At 46.2% G+C, this 12,098-nt stretch overlaps 1 protein-coding gene across 1 annotated transcript in view; it reads right to left on the bottom strand.

Annotated features, from left to right (window-relative positions):
• dync2h1 (dynein cytoplasmic 2 heavy chain 1) overlaps positions 1–12,098 on the bottom strand; it is a gene marked incomplete at both ends in the record, with an annotated part of 167,986 nt that overhangs the window by 28,117 nt on the left and 127,771 nt on the right. The window contains 4 exon segments of the mRNA XM_080542931.1: positions 5,347–5,502; positions 6,167–6,277; positions 9,144–9,269; positions 10,205–10,365. Of these exon segments, the coding sequence (XP_080399057.1) occupies positions 5,347–5,502; positions 6,167–6,277; positions 9,144–9,269; positions 10,205–10,365 (554 nt within the window).

The following is a 12,098-nucleotide window of genomic DNA, read 5'->3' as shown; positions in this document are numbered from 1 at the left end:
ACCGAACGAACGCAGCGTTCTTTTACCCACTGCACTGTTTTGTGTGTTGAAATAATCTCGGCCAGTACGCATGCGCGCACACACGCCACAGAGAGATTGTTAGTAATTTAGCAGTTGATAATCGCAGATAAATTAGAGCCGAGTGCAAACCCAAAAAGTATATATATATTAGGCTATATGACGCTAATCACTCTCTCCTCTCTCTTCCTTTCCCAGATGAATGATCACACTTAGCTAGCATCCTGTCTGCGATCAAATCGACACTCATTTTTTCACTTCTCCAATAAGCATGCTAACTATGCTAGCAACTCAGAGCTAGAAGACTCAATCACTGTGAATTCATTCAACTGTTAGAGCAGTGGTTCTCAACTGGTCTGGCCTTGGGATCCACATGTTCCCATGGTCATTCAGTCGCAACCGACTTTTATAGAATTAAAGAAATTAAATGTAATTAGAAACCAAGATAATTTGTTTCTCAAAAATGGGCTAGTAACCACACATTTTTCATTTCAAACCTTTATTTAAAACTCGATAGGCACTGAGGTCACCCTCATTTACAGTGACGTCGAGTGTACAATAGAACAGTGAGCAAGGGCAAACAAACAGTGAGCAAGACAGGATTAAAAGGAGAAAAAAAGAAAGAAAAAAAACTCAAAACAATTGCAATCGGTAGAATACAGTTTTTGCACCAAGAGTTTAAAGGAAGAGGCAGAGGGGAGGACTTCCAACCGGAGAGTTTGCTGCAGAGTGTTCCATGTATTAGGGGCATCACACATACACAGATATGTTCATCCCAGCATTCAGAGCACATTACTCTAGCAATAACAAACTGATCCTGTGATGAGTATGAACATCACAACGGTGTGCTGTTGAGCCTGGTGAATATGAATAAAATGATCAAAACTGCATAACTGCTACACACATAATATGATAATCTCTCTGAGTAGGCCTACTAAACGGGCTGTTTTCACTCAACAGGGATTTGGGGAAGCTAATGAGATAATTGGAGATGTGCTTTATTCCTGATAAGAGTTTCAGAGTCTGGTGACGGTAGACAGAGGAGCTACTCTCAGAGTCTGGGTGACGGTAGAAAGAGGAGCTTCTCTCAGAGTCTGGGGTGATGGTAGACAGAGCTTCTCTCAGATCATGCTCAGTGTCCAACATGTTCCTCTGCTTTGACTTGAGCTGGACCAAAGTTGAGAAGCCACTTTTGCACAGATAAGTAGTGTTGAATGGTAGGAGGATTTTCACTGCATGAGTGGCGAGGGACGGATACTATCCCATCACATCGTTGCACCAGAAGGGGAGGCTTACATCACCGAATTTCCTTTTCAGCGTCTGATCACGACCTGATCACGATCTCATCACGATCTCATCACGAGCTCCACCAGCTCATTATCTTCATTGCTCCACATTGATACTTTCCATGTTTCTCTGTGATGTAGTCATGAAACCAGAGTTTGTAGTTTAGTGAGATGCGCCGTGAGAATTCTGTTCAGGGCATTTTTGGCCGCTGTGTCCAGCTATTGTGCTTCATGACAAGCGTTGAGAAACATCTCAACGTGATTTACCCACAATGCAATCTTCTTTTTGAATGCAGCGATTTTGTCAGACTGTTCAAAAATACTGTACCCTTGCATAGACACGTTTAATGTGTTGAAGTTTGCAAAACACATTACAGGGTTCCCACTGTTTTTGAGAAATCATTTTTCATTCACATTTACATTTTCGGCATTTAGCAGACGCCTTATTCCAAAGCGACTTACAACCAGTCGGCCAGCAGAGGTGGAGGAGCGGAGTGAACGGGCTGAAGTTTGGGGGGTGACCATAGACTGCAGGTAGGCAGGGGCTGTTCCTTTTGCTGCCTGGTAGGCGAGCACCAGGGTCTTGAATATGATGCGAGCTGCTATCGGGATATTTTTCCAGGATATTTGGTCATTTTTGTACATTTTCCAGGTTTTCCATGACTGGAAATATAGTTTCTGAATTTCCAGGTTCTCCAGGATGAGAGGGAATCCTGACATCAGCAAGACACGCAACTCGCTCAAGCCGTATTTCGTCGTCAAACAGCTCAGCATGAGGAATGTTCTTGGCGCTCCGTTTAATTTAACTGATGGTTTCATGCTCTCTTGTGCGAGCACTTCACTACAAACCACACAGTATGGTTTCAGTCCCTTTTTATCGGCAATGTACGTAAATCCCTATTTTACATACTCAGGGTCATATTTGCGCTTCGCCATAGTTACTGTTCGAATGACAAGTGACAGGCTAATCAATCAAATGTTGACGTGACCATGGCACACATCTGGAAATGTAGACTTTTTGTAGATGTTATCCATGAAGTAAATATGTTTTGTAGATTGAAGCCATGGAAAGCCATGCTTTTTAAAGCTTTTGACATCCAAACTAATCAATGCCGAGGCGGCTACGGTCATAGCCTTCCTGTTAACTCATCTGCAGCTTGCGTACGTGCGTCTTTCACGCATATCTGTCAAAATAAAAGTCTGAGAGGAGATAGCTAAGTGCTAGAACTATTTTTGACTTTTGTAGTGCTAAAATACACTTTTTTTGTTTTTGACCACACACTCTCCACGACCCATTCAGAACGAGTCCGCGACCCACTTTTAGGTTGCGACCTACCAGTTGAGAAACACTGTGTTAGAGGACACTGATGCAGAGCCCGGTGACTTACTTTATCATTCAAACGTTCGTCAAAGGACAGTATTTAAGCGGGTTTGGAGAGAGGAGATTGGCATGTTTATGGACAGTGTAGGTAAAGCTGAGGATTTCCCCCAACTGCATGATGAGGGCTGGCTGCGCGACTTTGCCATTGACATTCTGGGCCGTTTGAACACAACGTAACGGAAAATGCGTTTATGCATGAACTGTACAACCATGTGAAGGCATTCGGAGGCAAGCTGGTGTTGTTCACCAGGCAGTTGAGGGACATGTCATTCGTTCATTTTTCCGACACTGGCTTCTGTGGAGGTGTCGCGGTGAGACACTGCGGTGACTTGCAGGCCGAGGTTACACAGCGCTTCTCTGACCGCGCCAAGATTTAAGAGTCTCTGGAACTTGTGTCACGCCCTCTCTCATGCGATGAAAGCACCACCGAACATGCAGCTGGAGCTTATTGATCTTGAGTGTATCACTTCAATCCGGGAGGAGGTTGAAACCGGCACTCTGCCCGAGTTCTATGCCTCATTGAGTGAAACACAGTTCGCTCACACGCGCCGGCTGGCTCAGAGTAGGTTGGAGCTGTTTGGCTCCACTTACATGTGTGAGCAAACCTTGTCGGTGATGAACTACAATAAATCAAAGCACAGATCTCGACTGAATGATGAACACCTGTCTGCCATACTGCGCCTTTCAACCTCCAAAATAGCACCTGACTTTGATAAGCTTGTAAAACAGGCTGAGCAACTTCACTGTTCGGTAGGGGTGTAACGGTGTAACGGATCACCTAACTCACGGATCGGTGTCACGGTTTTTGAGTCACGGATCGGATCATTTGTGGATCAACACAAAACATAAAAATAAAAATAAAAAGCTTTTTCCTCGAATTCTGTAAAAACACCACTTCTACTGTGTAAAACCCAACAACATTCAAGATGTCAAAACTGGTATATATATATACAGTATATATATATATATATATATATATATATATATATATATATATATATATATATATATATATATGTGTGTGTGTGTGGATATACAGTATATACATAGCATATTCTACACTCAAACATTAGGCTACATATTAAACAGAAACACACATTCAACTTAAATGATGCAGTAGGAGAGAGGGAGGAGGCACCTGGTTGCAGCAGTGAATCACTGGGCTCTTTAAAGCAGACAAATAAACATGTTTTATGCCACTTTTAACTAAATAATAAAGTGAAACTTTACTTTAAACATGGTATGAAAAAATTGGCTACATTATCAGAAGTTGTCAAGCTGCCTTTTTCGTGCCTCCCGTCAACACACCAGGGTGATGTCGCGGCAAATGTGTGGCCATGCTCGTACGACTTTCTCGTTGCACAACGTTTAAACACTTTAACTTTTTTATCGACCACACTTCCAATGACACTGTCCGTCATTGTTATAATTGACAGAGAAGCCAAAGTTCTCCCATACATGGGATTTAAATGACGAGGGAGGCATTTCGAGTTCTTCTCTGTCGCCAACATTAGCAGCACTCGCCATGATACACTTGGGCTGCGTTCGTAAATTTGCTCTGAGAGCGCCGGAGAGCACACTGGGTCCGACGTCATAAAGGGACCAAGTAATTTGATTGGACAAGAGGTGTTCCATGAATGCTGATCAGATTCCATAGCAAATTTACGAACGCAGCCTTGTTGTTCTGGATTTTTTTCCCCATTATCAACCTATCATTGAGCTTTAGAGTAAAACAAAGCACGCAACTGTCGCGTCTATCTTTTCATGGCAACTCTACATTGTGATTTACAAGGGATATTAACTAATATTAAGTAATATTATTACTTGGTTAAATTTTGCATTTGATCCGCGGTACACATGCGTGCCGAACCGTGGGGGGCGATCCGTTACACCCCTACTGTTCGGACTGACTAACCATGGGAAACTTCACTGTTCACATTGACTAGCCATGGGCCAGTAGAAGCTGAAAGGTAGTAAAGGAGGTCAGAGTAAATTAATGTTAAAAATGCACTGTTGGTGATGCCAAGGATACATGTTCTTGATAACATGCAGTGGAAATGAAAATAGTAAATGTTAAATGAAAATGTTACTGAAAGAAAAAAATATCTGGTGATAATGTTGACTGTAACACAAAGAATGTGCATTATAACTTATTATAAGGCACTGATGAGACATGGGACTGATGTACTGTAAAATATGAAAGTGATAGCCTATTGTTCTGTACATTTGTCTTTTGTATTTACTGATATTTATGTCATTGTTGAAAGACAGGACATTGTGTGAAAATAGATCTATTGAGAGCCAGTCCAAAACTAAAAACGGATTCCTCCAACCAATTTCTTTATTCCAACACCACAGATGTGTTTTATCTCCCCCCAAAATACAAGTAAATACAAGTATTTTAAACTTGATTAATCTGAGTAATCACAGAAAATGTTTGTGATTAACTTGATTTAAAAATGTAATCGATTGACAGCTCTAATATATGTTTTGTAAATGTTTACCCTGCTGTACCAAAAAACGAACCGTGACTTAAAAACCATGGTACGTACCAAACCGATTTTCTTTTACAGCCATCTGTGTATGTATGAACATGGGGGGGTTGAGGGTCTGTGTGTGTTTGTGTGTGTGTGTGTGTGTGTGTGTATGTATGTCGGGCACCTGGGGGATGTAGTTGCGTCTCTCCTGGCACACAGCATGGAACCACGCGAGGCAGAAGAGGGACTGGGCTCTGGGCAGCAGACCTCCCTTACTGATCTGCTCTGGGCTCCACGACTCGTACGTCCTCAACAGGTTCTTCTTTAGACCTGGAGGGGCCTGAGAGGGAGAAACGTCATTTGAATTTTGAAAAAAGCCTTTACAGACACAATTCAACACAAACCACAAAGGCAATGGACAGAAATTATACTGTTGAAGGGAGGATGATTTAGATCTTTCGAGTGTCCTGGATACCCTTTGACCTGGACAGAGCGAGGTGGTCGGTAGGGAGAGGCCAGTGACTGTAGGTCAGAGAGGCTAGTGTGCTCCGGGCTCCGGCGTCACATTAGAGTAAAGCAGCTGGCCTGAGGGGCGGAGAGCCGAAAGATCAAGTGAGCTCCACTTCCCGGCGAGAACAGCGTGTGCGCGCGTGCGTGCGGTGTGTTTCTAAAGTCAGCCTGTCAAACAGCATGCTTGGTCAGTGGTGCACATAACCCCTAGAGCACGACTCACAACGTTTTCTCCCCCGCTCATCATACACACTCGAGTCCCCCTCTCACGCTCCACTGGCACGGCCCCCGGGCTATGAGCCGAGCCGCGCGTGGCGTACACACATGGCCCGGAGGCGGTAAGATTCACCCTAGCACAGCCAAGTGACATGGCCTGCTACGCAGCACTTCGACACGGCTGCTCTCAGGTCAGATAAAAAAGAGCTCTCCGCTTCATAGAGGGTAGAGCTGCGATGATGTGTGTGTGTGTGTGTGTGTGGGGGGGGGGGGTGTACCTCGTAGGTGATCTTAAGGCTAGACTGAAGCAGGATTGGGGGGAATTTGGGATGGACTTCGGCCGTCAGCCACAGACGGAAGCCTGCTTTAGGCTGCAGCACGTTCAGCTCCTACGAGAGAGAGAAGACACACAGGAAAGACACACACACACACACACACACACACAGAGACACAGAGACACAGAGACACACAGACACACAGACACAGACACACAGACACAGACACAGACACAGACACACACAGTGCAGAAGTAGATGTTAAGATCGATTTTTTTAGACATTTCGGAGACTGCCCCTACCCCCAACACACCCTTCCCCACACACACACTCACACACTCTTCTCCTTCCCCACACACACACTCACACACTCTTCTTGAGGATCCTTGTCAGATGGTTTCGACTCGACAGGCGCCTATAAGAGAGCCTGCGGGTGCCCAGAACCATATTTTTTTTCTTTTTCTCCATTTCTTCCATCCCTCTCTCTCTCCCATCATCCCCCTCTTGTCCTCTTCGATCCATCGCGTTCTCTCCATTTTATGTCGCTGTCAGTGACCCTGTTTTCTTTCATTTCCTTCAAATTCCCTTTTTTCTTTCCCCTTCACCTCCCCCTCTTCTCTATGTCTCTTTCCTCCTCTTACTAGACGGGTTGAACATGACTTGAAGGCGCCGGGAGCCCTTGTGCCATACGATTGGATGCTCGTTCACACGCTACAATGTGCCTGTCTGTCTACACTCCCCCAATCTACATCAGCCTAATTGTATTGTGGAGAAACGTAAGCAGAGACGGAATCACATCAGACAAGAGGGAGAGACCCCACTGTTTATATGTGTTCTCTGTGTGTGTGTGTGTGTGTGTGTGTGTGTGTGTGTGTGTGTGTGTGTGTGTGTGAGTGTGTGTGTGTGTGTGTGTGTGTGTGTGTGAGTGTGTGTGTGTGTGTGTGTGTGTGTGTGTGTGTGAGTGTGTGTGTGTGTGTGTGTGTGTGATGTGTGAGTGTGTGTGTGAGTGTGTGTGTGTGTGTGTGTGTGTGAGTGTGTGTGTGAGTGTGTGTGTGAGTGTGAGTGAGTGTGTGTGTGTGTGTGTGTGAGTGTGTGTGTGTGTGTGTGAGTGTGTGAGTGTGTGTGTGAAAGTGTGAGTGTGTGTGTGTGTGAGTGTGAGTGTTCTGTGTGTGTGTGTGAGTGTGTGAGTGTGAGTGTGAGTGTGTGTGTGAGTGTGTGTGTGTGTGTGTGTGTGTGTGTGTGTGTGTGTGTGTGTGTGTGTGTGTTGGCGAGAGTGAGAGAAAATGTGTGATTTCTGTGCCCGTGCCGATTTATTTCCCAGCCTCTCAAAATCGACTGTCCAAAACAAAAATGTGTCATGAGACACACAATACTTCCTGTTGTCACGTCCAGCAAGAAAACATGAATGAAATAAGTGTCTACGGGGTGGAAGACAGACAGGAGAGAGTGAAAGAGAGGAAAGAGTAGAAGAGAAAAAAGAGAACGTAGGAGAACATTTGTTGAACGGTATTCACTGAGAGCTGTTTTTCGTCCCCCAGCGCTATGAAAGCTACTTCTCTATACCATGAATCGAAATCTCAGACTGTCTCTTTATCGGGACACAGTTCCATCCTGTTCTGAGGGTGGGGGCGGCTAAATGGTCCAAACTGCTGCAGTGCAGAGGGAGGGAGGGAGGGAGGGAGAGAGAGAGAGGGAGGGAGGGAGGGAGGGGGGGAGGGAGAGAGAGAGAGGGAGGGAGAGAGAGGGAGAAAGAGAGAGAGAGAGGGAGAGAGGGGCTTACTGACAGCTTCAATTATACTTTACCTTCCTCCCTCCCTCTCTCTCTCTCTCTCTCTCTCTCTCTGACCAACTGGCAACACATCCCAGAGGACAGACAGAGGGAGGGAGAGGAGGAGAGGACAGACAGAGGGAGGGAGAGGAGGAGAGGACAGACAGAGGGAGGGAGAGGAGGAGAAAGGAAGGAGGCAGAGATTCCAGGCGAAGAAAGAGAGGAAGGCGGGGAGCAGGGAGGAAAAGAGAGATAATAGAATAAAGAGAAGTATCTTTTCTGCCCTCTCTCTCCTCCCTGGGTGGGCTTCACCTGTCTGCTCTGTCTGCAGGGTCTGCTGCCGTCGCACCCGCCTCTCTCTCTCTCTTCATCCAGACATTCTCTTTCTCTCCTCTCCTTCACTGTTTGATTTCAAGCTCCGCTGCCGAGCCCCCCCCCCCAACCTCATCACCCCCCTGTCCTCAGCAGTTGCCGGGCAGAGAGAGGCCACACACACACACCCTGAATCCGGTAATGACATCACTCCACAGAGCACAGAGAGAGAGAGAGGGGAAGGGAGGGAGAGGGAGAAAAGCCAAAGATAAAGAGAGAGAGAGAGTTGATGTGACACTGGGGGTAAGGTTTAGTTCACAGCGGGAGCGGTAGTGCTGTCATGCAGCCCTGGAGAAGAGGGATCGTCTCTGAGAAAGCGCACACGCACACACACACACACACACACGCGCACACACACACACACACACACACACACACACACACACACACACACACACACACACACACACACACACACACACACACACACACACACATCAACACAGAGATCAAAAAACTACACATGGCCATCGCTGCCAAAAACTGTCCCTCTCACACACTACAGTGTGACACACTGACCATATCCCCAGGGAACACACACACACACACTCACACACGCTCGCGCACGCTCACACTCACACTCACACTCGCGCACACTCACACTCACACTCACAGTCAACTAGAGAACACAGCAGAGTATATTTGTGTGTCTGTCTCTCTCTCTGTCTCTCTCACGCACTCGCACTCGCACCCCCACCCCCACCCTCACTCGCACTCGCACCCCACCCCCACCCTCACCCTCACTCGCACCCCCACCCCCATCCCCACTCTCACTCTCACTCTCACTCTCACTCTCACTCTCTCTCTCACTCTCACACACATACACTCACACACACACACCTTCTCGAGCAGGGGCAGCCAGGCGGTGACCAGGTGCAGGTTCTTGAGGCAGAGCCAGTCTCCGCTGCGGGAACACTCCCTCAGAGAGGCCAGGGCCACGTCAGCCTGACCCTGACCCATGGCCATCTAGAGACACAGAGACAAGGTACAGTCTGCTAGAGACACAGAGACAAGGTACAGTCTATGAGAGACACAGAGAGACAAGGTACAGTCTGTTAGAGACACAGAGACAAGGTACAGTCTACAGACACAGAGACAAGGTACAGTCTGTTAGAGACACAGAGACAAGGTACAGTCTGTTAGAGACACAGAGACAAGATACAGTCTATGAGACACACAGAGAGACAGGGTACAGTCTATGAGAGACACACAGAGACAAGGTACAGTCTACAGACACAGAGACAAGGTACAGTCTGTTAGAGACACAGAGACAAGGTACAGTCTGTTAGAGACACAGAGACAAGATACAGTCTATGAGAGACACAGATACAAGGTACAGTCTATGAGACACACAGAGACAAGGTACAGTCTACAGACACAGAGACAAGGTACAGTCTGCTAGAGACACAGAGACAAGGTACAGTCTGCTAGAGACACAGAGACAAGGTACAGTCTATGAGACACAGAGACAAGGTACAGTCTATGAGACACACAGAGACAAGGTACAGTCTGTTAGAGACACACAGAGACAAGGTACAGTCTAGGAGAGACACAGCGACAAGGTACAGTCTAGGAGAGGGGAACTCCACAGACTGGAAGAAGATGAGACACGATGATGGGATAGGGCTGTTAATGGTGTGTGTGTGTGTGTGTGTTTAAATCTGTGTACTGTAAGTATCTGTGTGTGTGAGTGTGTGTGTGTGTGTGTGTGTGTGTGTGTGTGTGTGTTTACGTCTGTATACTGTAAGCATCTGTGTGAGTGTGTGTGTTTAAGTCTGTTAAGTGTACTGTAACTATCTGTGTGAGAGTAGGTGTGTGTGCGTATGATTGTCTGTGTGCATGAGTGCTCATGTGTGCGTGTGTGTGTGTGTGTGTGTCTGTGTGTAAACGTGCGTGTGTACCTCGTGGTAGCTGTCTCGGCCCATGGTCTCTGAGGCCAGCTCCAGCAGCTCCTGAGAGGGGTCCGCCCCGGGGGAGATGATGATGAGGACCGGCTCCGTCTCCAACGTCTCACCGTACAACCTCCGCAGGTTCAAAGGCGGACGAGACAACTCCCTCATACCTACACACAGACACACAGACAGACAGACAGACACAGATAGACAGACAGACACAGAGAGACAGACAGATAGACAGACAGACAGACACAGAGAGACAGACAGACACAGACAGACAGACAGATAGACAGACACAGACAGACAGACAGACACAGAGAGACAGACAGACACAGATAGACAGACACACAGACAGACAGACACAGAGAGACAGACAGACACAGACAGACACAGACAGACAGACAGATAGACAGACAGACATACACAGAGAGACAGACAGACACAGACAGACAGACAGACACAGACAGACAGACAGACAGACACAGACAATTGTGTTAGCTATTGTTCTGTTTAACTCATTTAGGGCTGAGGGTGTGCCACGTGTGACTTTATTCACCAAAAATCATAATTGTGGAGCCACTACAAAGTATTGTTGCTAGGTAAATACCACACAAAAGCACTCTAGGTGGGAGCATTCTGAAATGACTTGGCGAGTGTGAGTTAACAGTGTGAGTTAACAGTCTTTTTTGTTTCTTTGTTTGTTTAGCAGTCAGTTATTCGTTCTGTGATAATACAGAGACTCAGTAATGTAGCCTGCTGTGTGTGTGTGTGTGTGTGTGTGTGTGTGTTTTGACACTCAGGCATTCTCATTCTCAGGCAGAGCTTGTTAAGTGGTGTGCTGCTGTGGTAATAGGTAAACACAGACAGAAGTTTAACAGAATTATACCTTTAGCCTTTTTGTTTTATTGAATACACCCGCAGCAGCTAAAACCACAGTCCCTTTCTGATTCGGGTGTGTAATTTCCATCGGCCGGGACTAGTGGTTGCCACAGTGTGTATGTGTGTGTGTGTGTGTGTGTGTGTGTGTGTGTGTGTGTGTGTGTGTGTGTGTGTGTGCGCGTGCGAGAGAGAGAGAGAGAGAGAGAGAGAGAGAGAGAGAGAGAGAGAGAGAGAGAGAGAGAGAGAGAGAGAGACACACACACACAAACATACATGTCTGCTATGTTCTCTAGTTTAGTCCATAATCTGCAGTCCCAGTACAGAAGAAGATAAGGGGAACACACAGACACACAATTCAATTTCAACTCGAACCAGACAGGACAGACATGACAGAGCAGTGTTCAATTCTATTTACATATAAATAACTCGCAACCGCCTACTGCTCTCTGTCCATCTCTCTCTCTTCGATTGTACATTTATTATGTCTGTATGTCTGTATTTTGTATGTTCAAAACCCCAGGAAGACTAGATGTACATCTGTGTGCTTCTAATGGGGATCCTTAAATAAAATAAAAGAACATCTCCCTCTGCTCTAGTCATAGAGGCACAGCAGCAGCACCTGTTCAATTCATTGTTCTTGTTGTTATTTGTCATCAAGGCTATATACAGTCACCTTGTTAACGCAAATATCTAATCAGCCAATCACGTGGCAGCAACTCAATGCATTTAGGAATGTAGACATGGTCAAGACGATCAGTTGAAGTTCAAACCAAGAAGCATCAGAATGGGGAAGAAAGGTGAATGGCATGGTTGTTGGTGCCAGGCGGACCATCTCTAGGGTTTACAATGGTCCCAAAAAGATAAAAATATCCAGTGAAAAATGCCTTGTTGATGGCAGAGGTCAGGGGAGAATGGCCAAACTGGTTTGAGCGATAGAAATGGCAACAGTAACTCAAATGACCACTTGTTACAACCAAGGTATGCAGAAGAGCATCTCTTAACACAACAACATGTCGAACCT

Source organism: Nansenia antarctica (assembly GCF_963989245.1).
Source record: "Nansenia antarctica genome assembly, chromosome: 12".
Classification (NCBI taxonomy): domain Eukaryota; kingdom Metazoa; phylum Chordata; class Actinopteri; order Argentiniformes; family Microstomatidae; genus Nansenia; species Nansenia antarctica.
The sequence above is the reverse complement of the archived record's forward strand: the minus strand, read 5'-3'. Positions and strand labels throughout refer to the sequence as shown.